The sequence below is a fragment of the Dromiciops gliroides genome, chromosome 2, assembly GCF_019393635.1.
Source record: "Dromiciops gliroides isolate mDroGli1 chromosome 2, mDroGli1.pri, whole genome shotgun sequence".
NCBI classification, from domain to species: domain Eukaryota; kingdom Metazoa; phylum Chordata; class Mammalia; order Microbiotheria; family Microbiotheriidae; genus Dromiciops; species Dromiciops gliroides.
This window is the reverse complement of record NC_057862.1, coordinates 197,567,542-197,589,236: the sequence shown is the minus strand read 5'-3', so window position 1 is coordinate 197,589,236 and position 21,695 is coordinate 197,567,542. Positions and strand designations below refer to the sequence as shown.

At 39.7% G+C, this 21,695-nt stretch overlaps 1 protein-coding gene across 1 annotated transcript in view; it reads right to left on the bottom strand.

Annotated features, from left to right (window-relative positions):
• EGLN3 (egl-9 family hypoxia inducible factor 3) overlaps window positions 1-17,627 on the bottom strand; it is a 37,186-nt gene extending 19,559 nt beyond the window's left edge. Inside the window, exon 1 of the mRNA XM_043986149.1 lies at window positions 16,951-17,627. Within this exon, the coding sequence (XP_043842084.1) occupies window positions 16,951-17,307 (357 nt within the window). The 5' untranslated portion in view covers window positions 17,308-17,627. The remainder of the gene's footprint in view (window positions 1-16,950) is intronic.
• Between the last annotated feature and the right edge of the window lie 4,068 nt (window positions 17,628-21,695).

Here is a 21,695-nt window from a genome sequence, read left to right as displayed (position 1 = left end):
GAGAAATCGGAAGAATCAAGAAATAACTAGGAATTCGTTACTAGAAATTTACCCAGCACGAGTCCTTTCTGCTGTCCCTCTCAGGATCCCTTCAAGTTACCATTTTTTGGTCTGTACTTAGTCCCCAGTGAGGACAGTCCCTCTGCCAAAGTAGATCAACAACTCTTCAGAAACTTGCAATTCCTGAGAACTGTCAGGGGACTGAGTCACCAGCCTAGATTGCCACAGATGGGACTTGACCCCACGTCTTTGTAAATCTGCAGTCGGCTCTCTTTATGCCAGTCTGTCTTCACATCAATTTATCTTATTGAAAACAATTTCAGAAGTGAAACTTTAACCAATACTTAACTTGCTACTGAAAGAGCAAGCCTATCTTAAAAATAATAAACTATTTGTATATTATTGTTAATGATCTGGGCTGACAAACAAGGAGCCACTTTAAAAAAATTAAAGGCTTTTTAAAAATTAAGATTAGGGCATGTTGAATTTCCCTCTGAAACTAATCCTTTAACTCCTAGAAGCACAAAGTGGCAGCAATGTAATTAACAGGACTTGGGAATCACCAATTAATGGATAGCTAGCTCCATTAATTGGTGATTCCCAAGTCTTGCTAATTAAATATAGTGTCTTATCACTTTCATTGCTTCTCAGATTTCAAGATGGAATGGATTTTGGAAGTCATCAAGTCCTTGATCTACCTTATTCTACAAAAGGGGTAAGTGAAGCCAGATGTTAACTATTTCTAAATAATATTCATTAATTGGTGACTCCCATAAATATTATCCAAATTTATCATCATAAGATGACTTTAAGAATTTGGAGGCTGGGACCTTGAGTATTTTTTTTTATTCCATGTTTATGCTGTGTCCTCAATGTTAAGTGCTTATCATCCCTCTCCCAATTATCTCTTTTCCTCTCCAGAAGTATCTCTTTTCACTATACATATTAAGAAACCTGGAACTAAAAAGGGTGTTTCTTGATGGCATATGCCAAATCTAGAACAGAGACAGAACTGCAACTCATTCTAATCCTATGAAGGAGTAGTTTCTAATTAGTCTTATCAGTCCAGTATCTGAATTTCTCAAACAATATATTCACTGCACCAAAAAGAACCTAACCTTAAACAGTTAAACTTTAGTTTCAAGGCACAAAGGATTTGACTTAGGGCCTTCATTAATATTATCTACCTAAATGATACCGTAAAATTCTCAAAATATGTAGATGGACATTTTAGAACAAGCAGTTACTTTCCCAACTGGGAAAGTAGCTTTCAGTTTTCCTCATCTGTGAAATGGAAATACTTGTACTACCTATTTCCCAGTGCAAACCTTCAAGTGTGAATTATTGTTATTACCACCAACTTCCTGACCTCTCCACTATGCAATTCTCTTAAAATTGACTTTGTACCTGTCTATGCACAGGAACCAAGTCCTGAAGATAAAGTGAATATGCCTAATGGTTTGGTTTCACAGATCTAGAGGTTAATGAGTCCATGTCCTCATTTACAGATGTCATTGGTTCTCTTTCAGAATGAAGGACGAACAACAACAGATGAGGAAACTGGAGCTAGGTGGCAAGGTGGAAGAAATGGCACTTAGACCCAGGTACTCAGCCTCCAAACCCAGGGCTATTTTCTCTAGATTGGCCAACTCTCTTCAGTAGAGCTGGTTGCAGTACTTAGCTCTTTTGTATTACTTCTCCAGTCTATAAATCTATCAGACTTTTAACCCCTCAGTGACTCTTCCTATTGACCTGGGTGAAATACTGATTCTGACTTTGGTATAAAGTCAGGAAAATGTTGGATGAAGGAAAAATTACTCCGGGAATTTAAAATAAGAAGCAACTGATACCAACATATAATAAACTGTCCCATTCGTGCATTCAAAAAGAAAGGCTGGCTTTCTTTCCCTAGGAGCATTAAGGGTGGGAAATAAGACATATGATATAGTACATGTCTAATTTGACATAGGACCTAACACTTAAGCCATTCTAAGAATGAAACCTCAGTTTCCCCATAAAGGTACAAAAACATCTTAGAAAAAAATCTTCCTTGTAATTTTATAAGTTTTTCCTGGGCTGACACAGCACTTTAAGGAAGACACTTGCGACTTATAGAGAGTTCAAGTTCTACCTGTTGGATGTGTATCTAAATAAGGTGTTATGTTGAGAGGTAAGGGGAAGGACATGTATCTGAATTGCCAAATTAAAAGACAATTTAAACTGAAGCATTCATTGTCAGAAGAATCATGGAGCAAATGATACCTGAAATAGGCCTTACAAATGAGGAATTTCAACAGATAAAGATGTCAGGGAGTGGGAAGAGGCAGGAAGGAGACATTCCAAGCACAAGGAATAGCCAAGAGAAAGAATGGGAGAGCAAGAAGGGAAAAGGGGGGAGGGATATAGTCTAACTTTGGCTGGAAAGTAGCATAGAGAAAGGGAAACAGAGATTGGGCCAAAAGACAGAAAGATTAGGCAGCTATTTATTACAATAGTTGAAGTGAAAACCTAAGTTGGAAAAACCAAAAGAGGATATTTGAAGTAGAAGGGACTCAACGGATGAAATATATTACCACATGTGTGATTGTGGTGGAATATTACTGTGCTGTGAGAAATGACAAGCAGCATGATTTTGGAAAAACCTGGAAAGACTCATATGAACTGATGCATTAGTGAGGGGAGCAGAACCAAGGGAACATTGTGCACAGAGACAGCATTATTGTTCTATGAGCAATTGTGAATGACTTAACTACTCTCAGCAATACAATGATCCAGGACAATTCCAAAGGACTGATGACGAAGCATACTATCCACCTCCAAAGAAAGAACTGAAGTTGATTGAGCACAGACTGAAACATGTTGTTTTGTGCTTTCTTTCTGTTTTTACTTGTCTTTTTGTATAAGATAACTAATATGGTAATGTTTTACATAATTGCACATTTATAACCTATATCCTCCCACCTCAAGGAGGGGGGAGGGGGAGGGGGGAGGGAATGAGAAGGATAGAATTTGGAACTCAAAACTCTAAACAAATAAAAAGAACAAACAAACAAATAAATAGACAGAACAAGCAAGCAAATATGCAGGGCAGGAAGGGTCCCTTTCGGAAGCCATCTAATCCAACCAGCTCATTTTAAAGATAGGGAAACTGAGGCCTAGAGAGGTTAGTTGTCTAAGGTCATTGAGGCGGTAATAAGTATCAAAGGAGAGATTTGAATCCAGGTCCTCAATGACCGGTGCTCCTCGACATTATATTTCATTAAATATCTTTGCTTAGGGGGAAGAATCACCAACCTTTGAGTCACGAAGTTGAAATGATGAGTTTAAGGAGCTAGGAAAGTGATATCAACATGGATAGTGAAGGTAGTGGCAAAGCGGGGTGAGCAGGTTTAGGGGAGACGATAATGGCTTTGCTTTGCAAATGTGGAAAACAAGGCAGTTGGAAATAAAATACTGGAAGCCCTGGGGAAAGATTCAGAGTAGAACTATTGATGTGCGAATCACCAGTCTGCATAGAAATGACAACTGAACTGGGGACCAAAGAAAGGGAGAGAAAAGGCCCAAGGGCAGAACAGTTGGGAGGCCTCACTTTAAGGAGCAGGAAGAGAGTGAAGAAACAGTGTGGGTATAGAAGGAGCATTAGATTTAGAGAAAATGGATTCAAACCCAAGCGACTACGCATCCTAGGGCAAGTTACTTTTTCCTAGGCCTTAGTTTTCTTATCTGTAAAATAAGTGGGTTGTAACAGATAACCTCCAAGACCTCTTTTGTTGTTGTTGTTTTTCAGTCATATCAGACTCTTCATGACCCCATTTGGGCTTTTCTTGGCAAAGATACTGGAGTGGTTTGTAATTTCCTTTTTTACAGATGGGGAAACCAAGGCAAACAGAGCAAAGTGACTTGCCCAGGATCACGAAGCTAGGAAGTGTCTGAAGCCAGGTTTAAACTTAGGAAGATGAGTCTTCCTGACTCCAGGCCGGGCACTCTATCCACTGTGCCACCTAGCTGCTCACGGCCTCTTCCAACTCTAAAATCTATGGTCCAAAGACTGGCCAGAAAGGTAAAAGAATTATAGGAATGAAGTGTCACAGAAATCAAGGACAGGAGAGAATATCAAGAAGGAAGAAGTAGACAATGTGCAATGCAACAGAAAGATAATCGATGATGATTCCCCCTACACACACACTCCTCCCCCTGCAAAAAAAACCCCAAGGCTCTTATGTTTTATTGATAAGGTCCTTAGTTAACTTTGAAGAAAATATTTTAGCAAAGTTGGAAATGGGTGGTTAAGAAGTAAAGGCAGTGACATATTACTCTTTCTAGCAATTTGGCAGTGAAATGGGAGGTCAGCATGATGAGAGCTTAAAGACTTAATAGGTAAGGTAAGGGGTTGTCCTTTTTTGATTCATTTGTCTTTAAAGGGCAGGAAAAAGAACAGTGTGACTGTCAACCGAAGAGAAATGAGTGAATAGAGTGGAAAAGATGCAAAGCCAAGGTGAAGGGTGATAATGGACATGGCGATGTCTTATCTGTTAGATGAAGTGGGTAATGCCAGAACTGCTTCCCTTCCCAAGAAGCAAGCCAGAGGAACAGGGCAGTGGGGAGGTGAAAACATCCTAAGGTTTAAAGTCTGGCACATGGTGGACACTTAAACACTTACTGACTTAATAAATAACTGCTCCTTTAAAGGAGAGGAAGGAGAGAATTGAAGCAGTTCTTATCAGATGACCTCAGTAACATTTGTTGTTCAGTGGTTGGGATTTTCTTGGCAGAGACATTGGAGTGGTTTGCCATTTCCTTCTCCAGCTCATTTTACAGATGAGGAAACCGAGGCAAACCGGGTGAAGTGACTTGCCCAGGGTCACACAGTTGCTAAGTGCTTGAGGCCCTATTTGAACTCAAGAAGATGAGTCTTTCTGATTCTAAGCCATCTAAGCACCTAACTGCCCCCTCACTAAGTAATATAGAAGAATGAAATATACCCCACAGTGCAAAGAGGTTACCTGTCAGAGTAAAGAGAAAGAGAGATTTAGGGATTAGAGAAAACATTTGGAAGACAGAATGTGATAAGAGTTCAAAGGAAAAGAATAAAAAGAGTTCACATAGCAGTGAAAGTCCACTTGAGATTAGGCACCTAGTGTCTAAATTGCTTTAGCAGCATCCTACAGCTCAGAGGAAGGACGAGGGGGTCCAAGGTTTCAAGGACAGAGATTATAAGAAATCACTGACACCTCATTTATAGTTGAAAAGGCAATAAAGGCGGGGGTGGGGGGTAGAGGGGGTGACAAACTGCTGATGGTGAAAGACATACATGGGAGAGCTAAGAGATTTGGAAAGATAGGACCAGAGTTTAGGATCTTTAAGGTAGAACAATTTTCAGAGATGGCAACAATGTTGAGAGTTAAGGTAGGACCACCAAGATGGGCAGCTAGCTGCCTTAAGAGTGGAGATGGAGGAAATAGAGCCAAAAGTCACTAATATTTAATAACTCCTTTATTTTTTGTTTTTAATTTATAATACCATAGCATTACACACACACACACACACACACACACACACACACACACACACGAAATGAATTTACATCATGTGGGAAAAATAAAATCTTGTAAATGTCAAAAAATTTTTAAAAATAATTTTCAAAAAATCATTAAAATATCAGACCCCCTTCGTGACTTTTGGCCCACCCTATACATACATATTAGATACACAAATGTTTGTTAAATGAATTATCTACTTAGAAAGAAGTATAAGCTTAGCTTTTCTCTTACCTTCCTGTCTCCCTCCCCATTGTGCACATATATGTCCCAAGGACAAGTCTTATGTATTCTACTTCCATAACCTCTTTTTTATAATGCCAATATCCCTGTTCAAGCCCTCAAACACTTTTTTTTGGCCTAGAATATTTTAAGTATAATCGTAAGTAAGAATATCGTTGTTAAGCAAGAATATTGTAAGAGCCTCCTAAGTGGTTTCTCAGCCTCTAGTACCTTCTGTCTCCAGTCCAGCTTTCACATAAGGGTCAAGAATAATCTGCCTAGTACAAAATCTAGCCATGATATTCTCTTGCTTAAGAACTTTCAATATATTCTATCCCAAAGCTTATAAAGAGCCAAATTCCTTAGCCTGGCATTTAGCATCCTCCATAAGCCAGTTCCAACCTGCCTTGTTAGTTTTATTTTATATCACTTCCCTTCCTCCACTCTGTATTGTCAAATGTAGTCTAACTTCCTTGAACTCACAATGCCATCTCTCACCTCTCCACATTTGTACAGGCTGTACCCTGTAGGAATAACTTTATAATATAATATTTATATAATAAATAATAATACTTCATTAAAAAGACATTACAAAATCATATAGTCTTTATAATATTGTTTGAGAAATAGTATTTATTATATTGAACCTAGCCTAATGTGGCTAGATATTATTTAACCCAGGTCATGAAGGTCATACTGACCCCCCCAAACACTCCACTGGGGAGCCTGCAATTACTGCAAGGTATTATTAGGCCCCCATCCAAAGTTTGTGTCTTGACCTAGGCCACATTTTATTGAATGTTAATACTTACCTGTTGTCATGCATCTCAAGTAATACCTTATCTGGAAACTGCCTACCTTGTGTAGCAATTTATGTGCTGATACTCCTTTTGGAAACTGCCCACATACAGGTCACTCCTTGTACCCTTGTTTGAGCTCTGGGGGAGTGGGGAAGCCAGCTATAACTTTTTCCAGCTCTCTCCTCTGCCAAACCAACCAAACCAACTTAATAACATTTTTTCTGAAAACCTTTTTTAGGTTTTGGGTTTGTTCTCTACCAACAGCCCCATGCCTGGAATGCACCCGCTTCTCTTCACCTAATAAACTACTTGGCTTCCTTCTAGAGTCAGTTCAAGTGCCACCTGCTCCATGAGGCCTCTCTTGATCTTTTTTCCACCTGACATCTCTGCTCTAACTTAAGTTCTCTCACGCCCTGAAATTTTCCAAGAGCATTTATTCCAGAATCTATCTTTAGTTCCATCATTATATTGACCTGTGTACTATGGGTAGCCCCTTAGTAGACTATAATTGCTGGATAGAGCAGGGGCAATGTCATTGTTTTTCACATTTATATACTCAGTGTATAGCACAATGCTCTGCACATATTGGCAAAAAATAGATGTTTGCTGGTCTGAACTGAGTTGTTTCCACTTTTCTCTCCTGTGACTATGGACATGTATTTGCAAGGTTCTTAGCCAGTATTATAGGGCACAGTGGATAGCTTACTGGGCTTGGAATTGAGAAGACTGATCATCCAGAGTTCAAATCCAACCTCAAAAAAAAAAAAAAGGGACCCTGGGCAAATCACATAACCCTGTTTGCCCCAGTTGCCTCATCTATAAAATGAACTGGAGAAGGTAATGGTAAATCACTCCAGTGTCTTTGCCAAGAGAACCCCAAATGGGATCATGAAGGGTCAGACATGATGGAAATGACTGAACAACAATAACAGCCTGGATCGGGGCTATGATCGAGGTTGTTGGCCAGGGCTTTAGCTAAGACTGTATGGTAACACTGGTTTTACCTACAAAATAAGAAATCAATCCTACACTTTTGGCCTTGGTATTGCCATTGGTCTGACAGATAACATTAAGTTCAAAGACGAATTGTATGTTTAATGCTGACAATTTCCACTCAAAAGAATATTAGTGGGCAGCTAGGTGGTACAGTGGATAGAGCACTGGCCCTGGATTCAGGAGGACCTGAGTTCAAATCCAGCCTCAGACACCTGACACTTACTAGCTGTGTGACCCTGGGCAAGTCACTTAACCCTCATAGCCCCCCCCACACACACAAAAAAAAAGGGAAACTCCTAGAGAGGAAGGTACCATTTTGTATTTATATTTCCAAAGTTTGGTACTGTGCCTAGGACATGGTCAGTACCTAGAATGTGCTTGACATACACATACATGCTTAATAAATGCTTGTTCCCTTCCCTCCTTTTGTAATTTGTTATTGTTCAGTTGTGTCTGACTCTTTGTGGTCCCATCTTGGTGTGAGATTAAAATTGGATATTAGATCATAAATCTACCCTACTTAACCTTTCCCTTAATTTATCTCCCAGACTAGTAAATGGAAGAAGCTTCTGGTTTTCTAGATAGAGCTTTTTACCACATTGGATTTTTTGGCAAAAGATACTGGACTGCTTTGCCATTTCCTTCTCCAGCTCATTTTATAGATGGAGAAACTGAGGCAAATAAGGTTACTGCTAAAATAGATGTTTCACCCAAGTGCTGGGTATACAAAGAAGGGAATGGATTAAGCATTTATTAAACACCTACTATTTGCCAGACACAGTGCTAAGCAATTTACAAATATTGCCTCATTTGAAAAACAGTTCCTTCCCTCACTGAGCTTCTAATATACATAGGAAGCTACAAATGCTCCATAGGAGATTTTAAAAAATGAGGCCCTTGAATTCGGAGGGCCTTTTAAAATTGCCTATATTGAATTTTGTGCATAAATTTATTCTTTCTTTCTTTTTTTTGCAGGGCAATGAGGATTAAGTGACTTGCCCAGGGTCACACAGCTAGTAAGTGTCAAGTGTCTGAGGCTGGATTTGAACTCAGGTCCTCCTGAATCCAGGGCCAGTGCTCTCTATCCACTGAGTCACCTAGCTGCCCCACATGTATTATAGTCAAGTTCAGTACCCTATTTAGTTTCATTCTGATTCAGTGTGAAAGGTTTTGCAAATAAAATATGTATCTACATTTTGAAAAATATTAATCATGATATTTGAATTTTCTAGTGATATTTTATTTATTCTAGTATAATTCTATAATATATTCCAAAAAGTACCTAAGATAAAGGGCTAGATTTAAGAGTTAGAAACACCAGGGTTCAAGCTCAGTCTGACTTATACCAGCTGTGACCAAATCACTTTAATTTCTCAATGACCCAGGAAAATAGTAAAGACTCTAAGTTCTACACTGGAAGGTCTCCAGTCATGACTAAAATAATAAAACATCACAGCTTTTAAATGGTTCCATTTTAAGACAAGATACTAAAGGTGTATTCACATTCTTCACACTTAGTATGTTCAATAAATGTTTGCTGAATATTTATCCAAGAAAGCCATAGTTTATTATAGTCTCTACCTTACAAGAAAAGTTGGGGGAGGGGGAGGGAAGAGAGAAGGATAAGGGTATGAGTACACATTTTTATGAGATCACACACTGACAGAAAGAACAACCAAAAATTCAACCATGTAAATAACAAGATAAGACAAGGTAAAAAAAAAAAACAAAAAAACCCACCACCACCAACAACAACAAGAGCAAACCCAACAAATTCTCTGTCTAATTAACCAAGCTAACTAATCTTGCTTGACTAACACAGATATAAAACATCAACTCTGAATCTATGCCAAATCACTGGCTGTTTGGCTCTCTGCCAAAACTGAATTCCTTAGCTGGATATCATAAAAATGATTTGTCTTTGGTATTTACTGTTCCAGTGGCTGTAGACTCAGCTCCACACTGGGCATCCTGGCAGTTGCCCAGGGGAACAGATCTGAATCCATTATTATGCCAGAATTTACCATGTGATTTGAGCTTGAGAAGAAAAATGATAGCTACTGTATTACTACTGAAGAAATATGTAACGGAGCTCATTGTCAGCTAATTGCAAACATGCTGCTATGGAAGAATTCATAAGCCTATTGAAACAAAAGCTACCTTAGCAAACAGTTGCCATGCAAGCCACTTTTTTATCTTCAGTAGCTGAGATCAGAAAGTTGATTGAGCCACAAAGCTAAGTCAGAGGGAGGGCTGGTATTGAGCAGCATAGCTAAGTAGCCTCCAAATCAACCCATCACTTATAAAATATATTACCATATTGTTTGCACTACAAGCTCTGGATGATATCACCCTCCTCCACCAATAAACTTCAGTGGTTCCCTACTAGAATCAAATATAAACAACTCTGCCATTTAAATATTGTCACAATCTGGCCTCTTCCTACAAATTATTCCCTTCTACTGACTCAGAGATCTATTTATACAGTCTAACTGGAAGGTGAGTACTTAGAAGATGTTCTACTTCTCTCCCCAATTACTACCTATTTACAGGTGGTCTTCTCACTCACTCTTACCTTGAATGAAGAAAAAAAGCATTTAGTAAGCCCTTGGATGAGAAAGTGTCATGGAAACAATGAACATGAACTTGGAAAGACTTAGATAGATAGTGGAGGATAGAAGGCCTTGACCTGTAATGGTCCAGGGGGTAATGAAGAGTAAGATGTGGCTGAACAAGAAGAAGAAGCAAGCCAACCAAAGAAGATAAGTATTGGAGAAACAGAAGGAAAAAAAAATCCTTTTTTCCTCAAGGAGCTAAGGTACCAAAGATGCTTAAAGATTTATATTTATACAAATGCCATTCTATGTCATCATTGTTAAGATATGGTTTTCAAATGGGAAAAACACTAGTGGGTGCAGAACAGATTTGAAATGGCCACAGTCAAGATTCAAATAAAAGGGGAGGGGGGGCGTGGCAGAGTGGAAAAACTTTGCTTCACCTAAGTTCAATGTACAGGTGATTAGAGGGACCTGATGACTGGAAGTACCTAGGCTATGAAAGGGTTAAAAGGCTGGTGGAATCAGAAAGAGGTTCAAATCCTGCCTTAGACACCTTACTTGCTGTTTTAGCCCTGGGCAAGTCACAACCTCTCTGCCTCAGTTTCCTCATGTGCAAAATGAGGGAATTGGACCCAGTAACCTTTAAGATTCTTCTTAGCTCCAAATCTATGATCCCATAAGAGGTTCCTATTTTTAGGATGCATATGAAGGAAGGAGTCAGAATTTTACTTCAAATATTCCAAACAAAAATGATATTAAAGAAGAGGCATTAAGTGTTGACACTTAAATACTTTAAGGACTGTGGGACTTTCCCAAGAGAGCTGTAGCTGAAACCTTTCATTTATATTGTTACCTCTATTAGAATATGAACCCCTTAAATCAAGAACTGTAGTAAAGTGATTAATAAAATTTTCATTTGCCCAAAATAAATAAATTTATAAATGAATAAACATAAGTAAATAAATCAATGAATGAATGACTTTAAAAACTAGTGCTCAAATATTCCAGTCTACTCCACCCTAGCTAACTTAATTTCTTTATCCTTTATGACCCATTTGGACAATTTTGGGTTCCTCTCCATTTCCAAGATTTCTCAATACAGCTTGCCTCCAAAAGGAATGACCTCTTATCAAACTCATGTTCTTCAGCTTCTTAAATACCCTGCTCAAAACTCATTTTTTCTTCAAAACAAAAAGAAGCTTAGTTAAGTCTATATGGGTAGAATACAGGATTTCTAAGGTCCTTTTTCTAAGTCTACACATTTTCTCTTCCTAAAACTTAAGCGGGGGTCCTGAAGGTTGAAAGAAGATTAAATATATGAGAAATTAATAAAATTAGGTTTCTTTAAGTCTGGGGAGAAGACAAGGGTTGGCAACCATAATCAAATTGCTGCCAGCTGGTCTAGCTTCACTAAACACAGAATGTAGGGAAATGTCTATAAACTAGGCAAGAGAGTGAAATAAATAGTATGCACACACTTCTAGCCTAGAAAGGTAATTCAACACTGCAATGGATAAAGCAAAGTATCAGTTTCTAGAGATGCTTTGCTTCCCTAGATGGGAAACTTCCAAATTGAGTGTTCCACCCAAAAGCCAAGAATTTGTTTTGTTTTGTTTTGTTTTAAACTACCAAGGTGAAGGTTTTAGAGGAAGATTTATATCTACTAATTAAGAGATCTCACCATTCAACCGCAAGATGTTGCTATTAATATCAGAACATTACCTTATAAAAGCCATTTAGCTATGGTATTTAAGGTTATCTAAGATTATTCATCCAGTGTATTTCAACCTAATTCACTGAAGACAAATAGAGACTTGATTAAGTTTGTAGATGTTAAAAAGAAAAAAAAAAGTCTTGTTTTCTCTAAAGAAAATGCTTATGCAAAATTACTTCTATCCTGGCTAGGATTGGTCTGTTACAACTTATAATAGAACTGGAACTAAGATTTCCCAAACATTCATGAAGCTTCTTTTCTCCCCAAGCGCCTTCCCATGCCAAAAGTCTTTCTAGAAAAGACAGCCCAATTACTTTTTGGGAGTTCATATGGATCAAAGCACTTTCTTGAGAAAAACTGAACATAAACTAGAAGCTCCACGAATGTATTTGCATAAGGATGTGATGTGATGTGTACTATTTACACGAGGTACAGAAGTTTTTAACCAAAAATTTTTCCTTTAAAGCCACTACATTAATGGCATTATTCCTGACTGAGCAAATTGGATTGTTTAATCCACTTTAAGAAACAAGAGGTTTGGGTGACAACACCGTCAGATCAAGACCTAGGACAGCCTACATTCACAGATCCCAAGAATAAAAGCAAACGGCTCCTCCCCCATAACTCCCTTCAGTCTTTCTCAAAGGCCAACAAAGAAATGGTCAAGGCTAGATAGGAAAGGCTACTCATTAGCACAGAAACAAAACCCACAAAAAGTCTACACTCAGGGTGGTGGTGGTTGAACTTTACATAAACTTCTTTTAAACTTAACTGTACTCCAAGAGTAATTCAAGGTGAAAAGGAGAAGTATGCCCAAGGATTGCCTGGGTCACACAAGAATCCCTTTGGGCTAAAGGAAGCTACTTCCTCTGTGTCCTCAAATACATGACCTTCTGGAACTAGTCCAGTTAAAGCTATTTGTGATCAACCCAGTTAATAAGTGGGTTTTCTAAAAATAGTAATGGGAAACACTAGTAAAGCTCTAGCTTTTGAGTTTTCCAAGAACTCAGAATCAGCTTCTACAGTTGTTTAAGGGAAAAGCTTGGCAATCAGTGAAATGTGAATTAAAATGGTCCTACAGTTCAAAAAGATATATTGTAGACAAATATACGCACATGCATGCATATGAACATAGCATATACACATATACATATACACATATCCACTTTTGTGAGGTAGTGACATTTTAACCTGGTGACTTATTGTGAGAAATCTAGCTAGGTGTTGACTATTGCCGAGCAAGAGAACTCCTGGTTCTTTAAATTACAATCCCTGTGGAAAATAAATCCCTGTTCCCTGAGATTTATGCAGTAAAGTAAAAGGAGAAAGTGGTGACCAATATTTGTCTTGGAAATTTCCTTACATTCCTGAAAAAGGAGGGTGCAGTCCTGTAAATGAATACAGGGAGGGTCTCTGAGCAGAGACCACACTTGAAGTTAGGGGGCGCTATGCTGCTGCACATTGCAAGAAATCTCAACAAGGAGGTTTCCCCAAAGGCTCCTTAATTAATGCCCCATAAGATACATTGCCAACAAGTTTGACTGTCAAGGTCAATTCAACCCGGGTAACTTAATGAAGGATTCCCTTAAAATCTCAACAGCGCCTTATTTCTTCAGCAACTGAAGTCTAACTAATATTTCTGCTTTGTAGCCTGGTGGCTTACTTTTTTCTGAGACAAACTTACAATTTGATGGTTCTTACTCCTTCACAAGATACATTAAAAGTAAGAAAAATGTATTCATGTGCTCCTACAAATGAATATATACCTCTGCCTTAAGAACAGTAAGAATCCTAAAATAGATTTAGCAGATTCTGCCTTATGTTTGATTAGGTTTCCATGCCTAGGGGTAGAGTACTCTCCATGCTAAAGATGGAGAGAAATAAGTAAATTCCTAGAAAGAAAATGGATTTCTTTCTACCAAAATGTACTAAATGAGGAGCTTGATAGCCACCTCCATCTCTACCCTCAAAAAGCTAAAGAGGTTTCTTTATATGACCCTATCTCTGTTAGGTTTTCCTCTTTTGATATATAGTTTTTCCCTCAAGGTGTGAATATATACACATTTTAATTGGTTTAGGAGTATTTTGCCTTATTTTTTTAATTGTATAATTAGAGAATGAAGAACTATGTCTAGGGATATCAGATAAGAATCTAGACAAAGGTAGGCTTCCTTGTGAGAGAATTCAAATCCGACTTCTTAGAACAGACACCAGTATCAAATGTCCTAGCTTCCACTTCAAAAAATATTCATTCAACAAACATTGATTTTTACTATCCTGTAAAGCACTGGGGGAGAGGGTGTTGTAATGAAAGTGTGGAGGGGAGGGCACCAAGGGGAGGGTGAAAAGATGGATGAGACAAGTATATGAGTGAGCTACCCAGTAAAAACTACAATCCACTTCCTTTTTGGACGGGTTACACTTAATAAAGTTAAGCCAGTCATGGGAGGATATCACAACAATATGGAATAAAACCATCAAATCCTACTGAAACCATATGCTTTTTCTTGCCCTAGATAGGTTTCAAACTTTCCAGTAAAATCTTACCCTTAAACTTTTGGGGTTGAAATATAGGCCTTGCGGGGCAGCTAGGTGGCACAGTGGATAGAGCACCGGCCCTGGAGTCAGGAGGACCTGAGTTCAAATCCGGCCTCAGACACTTAACACGTACTAGCTGTGTGACCCTGGGCAAGTCACTTAACTCCAATTGCCTCACTAAAAAAGAAAGAAAGAAAGAAATATAGGCCTTGCAAGACAGAGTGGTTCAGTGGAAAGGGCACTCGATTTGAATCAGGACCTGGGTTCAAATCTTAGCTTGGCTACTTGGTGGGGGACGGGGACAGTTCTGAGTATACTCCACTGCTTAGCATAGTACCTGGTACATAGCAGACAATAAATGCTTGTTGACTTAAGTAGTAACTATGAGAAAAGTCACTTTATCCTCTCTGTAAAACGAAGGGCTTGTCAGGGATGATCTACTGTACCTTTTAGCTCTAAATTTATAGGTGGGCCATGATGTTACTTAGAAGCTAGAATCTGGAGAGGTTTATATGTTATCATAGGCCTCCTTCCTGGTTACTTATTCTCCACCACCTCAAAGCAAAAAAAAATTAGGGGAAAAGAGTGGTGGCAACAAGGAGCATTTATTTCAAACTTTGTACAACTTTGGTTTGAAAGAACTTTAGGCATCTTTAGTATCCTTCAAAATAGGAGGGAGGAGGGGAGGGCAGCTAGGTGGCACAGTGGATAAAGCACCGGCCCTGGATTCAGGACCTGAGTTCAAATCCAGCCTCAGACACTTGACACTTACAGGCTGTGTGACCCTGGGCAAGTCACTTAATCCTCACTGCCCCACAAAAAAAGAAAGAAAAAAAGAAAAATAGGACCTGGAAGTCTAGTACCTTAATTAATTAAAATGACTTACCAAGTGTTTAATATATGCCTATTGACAGACTTCAAGAATAATGTGAAAGTAATGGTATGTTCCCCAAGTTCAAAGCAAATGTTATGGGGTTGTTTTTGCCTTTAAGGAATTTGAACCACTCTTAGAAAATTCTTTTAGTTTCCTCAGGAATACAGAAAGTATATCCTCTATTCTGACCCTCCCCAAAATGAGATAATATTTGTAACGCACTTAGCACAATGGCTGGCACATAGTAGGTGCTTAATACTTGTCCCTTTTTCCCTCAGTCCTTCACTTTTCCAAGGACTCAATACCACAACTTTGCCACTTGTTCTTTATTTATTTAATTTTTTTTTCTTAACAGCACTCACTCATGGCAGTTCATTGGCCAAAGAGAACAGCAGTGCCATGTTTTTATCACAGGCTCAATCTTGAATTGTGAAATACTCTATTTCCCCCCTAAATGGTACATAGGTGACTGTTCTCCTTGTACCTGAGTGCCAGTTTGCTTTCCTCTGTTCACCTCAGGCTTTTAAATGTTGCTTATGTTCATCTACCCTTCCTCTTCACTTAGGATAAAAGAAAATGGAGAGCCACTTGGAACTGCTTCGGAAAACAACATTGGCTGAACCAATAAACACCTGAAGACAGATTGCATGCAAGTCCCTCGAGTCTGTAGATGAATAGCGTAGGCACTACAGTTGAAGTAACTTTCCCACCTTTGCAGAGATGCTGCCAATATACTCTACAAACATTTCTAAGAAATTACCGTCAAGGGAGTCTCTTGAGGGATAAGTGAACAGAAACCTCTTTTCCTTCCAACAGTCCTTGACTACTCTCTCATGATCAATTAATTAGTTGTTTAGGTGGATTTCACCATCTATTTACTGCTTCAGGAGGGCCTGGCTAAGAGTAGCAAGGAAGATCTTTGACAACCAACAAATTAGCTCAACTGTGCCTTGGGGGGAGGGGGGGTCAATGGGCCAAACACACTGACTGAAACAAGGGGAAAGATCTTACACCTTGCACTAGAATCGAGTCCAACAAACTCAACAAACTGCTGCCTTTAAAAAAAATCACAACTGAGGATCTTCAAAGACAATATATTTTGGAGGGACACCTGAGCAACAGTTACAGGGGTGTGGGATTACCAAACAACAACAACATTACGCCTATTCCGAAATTATTAAGACATTCCTAATGTAAACCTCTTCTACCCAATACCCTGGTTCTCCTTATCAAATAATGACCAAAGTACACCGAAACAAAAGTCGATTAGTCTTTTACCAGCAACCTAAGATGTTCATTCAAAGGCAGTACTGATCAGTTTTACAATAGAAGGGACCTCAGAGGACTCCTAAGAAAAACATTCCTTTTACATGGACGGAAATTGAGGCTGGGAGGAAGGGAAGCGACTTGCCCAAGGTCACACAAGTGCTAAGTAGCAGATGACAGAGTTAAGTCCAGCGTTCGCTGTACCGCACTATCAGCGGGGTTAATTAATTTAAAATTAAGTGCCAGCCAAAGTAGCCTTGGTCTAAGGTTTTAACCTAAACCAGTGTTTCTGTATTTTTTGTGGTGTTTTAACGCAAACTGGTATTCTTTGTATTTTTTTTTTTGGAGGAAAGTTTCTTGCAAACAGTGAATGGGGGACTTAATATTGGGATGTGTCGGAGCGCCTCTCTTCCCAGTCCCCAATTGAAAGTAACAGCGCCCTTACCTTGGACCTTTCTTTGACATAGTATTTGCCCAGGCGGCTTCCACAGTACAAAACGAGTCGGTCGATCAGGGACAGGAGGAAGTTGATGGCTTCGCAGCCTTCCTCGTTGCCCCCGATCCAGGTTATCTGGTCTCCCCGCAAGTGCCTCTTGGAGATCCCGGAGCGGGGTCCAGCCAGCTGCCCGTCCTTCAGGTCCCCATTACAGTGCAGTTGCTTCACGCGCTCCAGGACACAGTCACCCACCACCTCGCCCAGGAAATTGTCCAGGTAGCAGAAGCCGATGTCATGCAGGCAGGGCACGATGTACTCGAGGGCGATCTTCTCCAGATCCAGGTGCATGATGTGTCCCAGAGGCATAGCGACTCCCGAGCGGAGAGGAGCCGCGGGGGCCCCAGCGTGCGTGACTGGAGGCGGCGTGTGAGCGACTTTAGGAAACAGACACCCTGCGTGAGGCCCTCGGGGTCCCAGTGCCTAGAATTCAGGGGGGCGGGGATGGGGGGGGGGAGGACGCAGCACCAGCACCCGCAGGAGGGACCCAGGGTAAACAGCCCCCAACTCTCGGAGCTCTTAACAAAAGCACCGTCCGCGCTCCGGCGGAGTTCGCGCGGGGCTCATCGACCCAGCGCGGGACTAGCCCAACGTAGAGAGTTGGAAGGAGCCCCTTTTTGGAGCGCGAGCGTAAGTGGTTGTGGACTAGACAGGGACCCGGGGGCTGAGTATCCGCTCTCGCCCCGCCCCGCCCCTTACCGGGCCACCCAAACTCCGCGGGACGTCACCAGGTCCCTCCCCTAACTGGGCAACGCTAACTCTTCGGGACGTCAGGAGGCCCCGCCCCCGGCCGAAGAATGGCGAGCCGGCAGCCTGGTGGAGGACACCCCCCACACCCACCCTCCGCCCCTTTTCAAAAGAGCGGGACGGATCGATTTCCTTAGGCACGGCTCAAGTTTCTTGGTATTGGTTTTTTCTTTCTTATTCCCTTTTTTTTTTTCTTTTTTAGGTTTAGGAGTACGACCGACCAATTTCATGTCTGTACTTTTTGGCAGGGGGAAGAAGCCAAGTCTCAGGATGCTACTGGTTCACGTGTTCTTGTTTGTTTTTCCATAAATTTTTCATAAACTCGAGCAGTTTAATCCAAAGTGCTCTCATATACCAGGTTCTGCAACTGTATTAAACTCTGGCGTAATGCCTGCCGGGACTTAAAAAAACTCGTCAAGTAGGTGGCCCAGTGGACTGAGGGGCTTGCTTGACCTGATCTCAAATCAGCCTTAAACACTTAGTAGCCCTGGACAAGTCACTTAAACTATCCTCAATTTCCTCTTCTGTGAAGTGGGGGACAATAATCGCTTCTGCCTCCCAGAGTTGTTGTAAAGTTCAAATAAGACAAGATCGCTCCAAAAAACAAAACAAGTTTTTTGACTGTTTTTTCCTCACAACCTAGCTAATGTGGGAATGTTTTCCATGACTACTCATGTATAATTTATTTTGAAATGCTTGAGTTCTAGTGGGTGGGGGTGGGAATAGAGGAGGAAGAGAAGTTGGAACAATTTTTTTTAATTGATGTTAAAATTTGTTTTTACATATATTTTGGAAAATAAATAAATAAAAAAGAATGATATAGTAAAAAAAACAAAACAAAACAAAACAAAAACAAACCTCCACATAATGTAAGGCTCAAATAAGATAATTGTAAGATGCTTAAAGCACCTTAAAACCTTAAAGCACCACATAAATGTGAGATATTATTAAATCATATCTTCTATTAGTAAACAAAGATTCATCAATTCATTCACCAACTAAGATTCCCGAGTCAAGTTACCCCTCTCCTGACAGAGATGTTGTACTCAGGGTGCAGATTGAGATATATATATTTTGGGGCATCTAATTCGGGTTTTTGTTTTACTTGTTACAGTGATTTGCTTTCCCCCACCCCCAACTCCCATTGGCTAGGGGAGGTGGGAAGGAGACAAAATAAATGTTAAATAATTTTTAAAATACAATTTAAAAAATAAAGCAAGAAAGGCAAAAGAGGGACAGAAGGAAAGAAAAAAGAGAAAAAGATAACCAGACTTTTCAATAATGAATTAATCGGCAAATATTTATTGACTGCCCATTATTTGCAGGACGTGCTGTGAGGCAGGCGGGTTTGAGCTAGAAAAATGTTTGCCTTGGCATGATCTGTGTCAGTATAATTATGCCCCAACCTCTGCTTTGTTGTTATTATGGCTATATCTTAATAGCAAGGTGAACTTTGCCCCAGGGATGGGCTTAACCAAAGAAGTAAAATTTCAGTTATCTATAGATTAAACAGTCCAGTTTAATGGATTATACATTCCCCTTCCTTCTCTACATACTAGTGACCAGAATTGAAAGAGAAAAAGAAAAAAGATATCATAACTTGCATAATTATTTTCCTATAATATCTATATAAAGTAGGCCTTGGTGTTGTCTTCTTTTCCATTTGAACTTAACAACAACAACAAAATGTAGTCTTGAAAAGTACAGTTAAAAGATAGAGGGATGGATCAGACTCAGACACTTACTAGCTGTATGACCTTGGGCAAGCCTCAATTTCTTAATTTGTAAAAAGGGGATAACAATAGCACCTACCTCCCAGGGTTGTTGTGAAGTTAAAAATGAGATAATGGAGGCAGCTAGGTGACACAGTGGATAGAGCACCAGCCCTGGATTCAGGAGGACCTGAGTTCAAATTTGGACTCAGACACTTGACACTTACAAGCTGTGTGACCCTGGGCAAGTCACTTAACCCTTATTGCCCTGCAAAAAAAAAGAGAGAGATAATACTTGTAAAGTGCTCTGCAAACCATAAAGTTTTACATAAATGTTGGCTTTTAAGGATATTATGGAATCAGGAAAATTGGGGTTTGAGTCCATCCTAGAACATATACTAGGTAGCTATATGGCCTTGGGCATGTCACTTAATCTCTAAGTCTCAGTTTCCTCATTTGTAACCTGGGGTTGATAAGAGCTATATCAAAATTTACATACAAATAGGATACACACACATATATGCATGTAGTCTATATGCATAAATAATATATAGAATATAATATATAAAATAGATTTTAAAGCATTATATAAATGTCAGGTATATATATATATATATATTTTTTTTTTTAACCTGGGCAAGTCACTTAAACTGTCCTCAATTTCCTCATCTGTAAAGTGGGGGACAATAATAGCATCTACCTCCCAGGGTTGTGTGTGTATGTGATTTTTAAAAATCATATTATTAATTTTTCTCTTTTTTTCACTTTTGGGAAAAAAGATGATGACAGAAACAGAATGAGGTCAAACATGAAAACTTGAAGATCAACAGGAAAAACATTTCCTGTACCTGTTTTAAAGGGAATTATGGGGTGGAGGTGTGGGTGGGGAGTGTTAGAGGTAAAAGAAAACAAATACAACAGAAACCTGGAACTTGGGTATAAGAGGGGATGATCATTGATACAATCTTTGAATAAATTGTGGAAAAGAGGCAGCTGGGTCTAGCAGATAAAGAGCTGGCCCAGGAGCCAGGGAGACATGGACACAAGTCCTGTTGCTGACATGTAGCAGCTGTGGGATTCTGAGCAAGCTGGTGAAATCCTTAGTGGTCTAAGCCCCTATATCAAACTCAAATAAAAACTGGGCCACTAATCCATACATATGGATCTCTGCAAGCCACTTATTGAGTTAGTTTTAAAATGTAATGTTATCTGTCTTATTGTATTTTTATTTATTTTGTTAAATATTTCCAAGTTACATTTTCAGCTGTTTCTAAACTACTTGGGAGTGTTGTGTAAGTTCATTGAAATAGCTAACCATAGTCTCTCAGCAAGTCCTTGGCCCTGAACTTTAGACGGGTTCCAGAGGGCCTATGCTATATTGTTCCAAGTAAAAAAGCAAGCTCCAAGCTAAAAGCTGAAATTCAAAGGGGGAACTAACCTCAGAAGTTCTTCTGATGCTCCTATCAGAAGTACAAGCCAGGGGGCAGCTAGGTGGCTCAATGGATAAAGCCCTGGATTCAGGAGGACCTGAGTTCAAATCCAGCCTCAGACACTTGACACAAGCTGTGTGACCCAAGGCAAGTCACTTAACCCTCAATGCCCCGAAAACAAACAAACAAACAAACAAAAAGTACAAGTCAGTCTTTCCAATATGGGATGGAGCAACTTTCAAAGTTTCAAGTTGTAGAGCTGTTACTCTTTGTGGGAGCTCTGTACTTGTCCGCTAACAGTTTGTTTGTTGTCATCCTAGTTCTTCCTGCATAGCACTAGTTTATGAGATTGGTTTCATAGGGGGCAGCTAGGTGGCACAGTGGATAGAGCACCAGCCCTGGAGTCAGGAGGACCTGAGTTCAAATCCGGCCTCAGACACTTGATACTTACTAGCCGTGTGACCCTGGGCAAGTCACTTAACCCCAATTGCCTCAAAAAAACCCAAACCAAACAAACAAAAGTGAAGAGGGAGATTAGTTTCATAAATGATTAAAAAGCAAGATAAAATACTCCCAAATGTTTCATCTGAGAGGAAACAAAGAGAAGATAGGGGTACAAAGGCTCTAAAATCTATGATACACGATCCTATTCATTCCATTTCCTTAACATAATAAATCTGGCAGATTACAAAAGACACCAATTAGTTTTGGAGCTAGCCCTGGTTAACCAAGACCCATTTCCTGTTGAATAGCTCTCTCTTTTGGCCGTCTCCCTAACATGGCCATCAAGAGTTTACAGAGGGGGCAG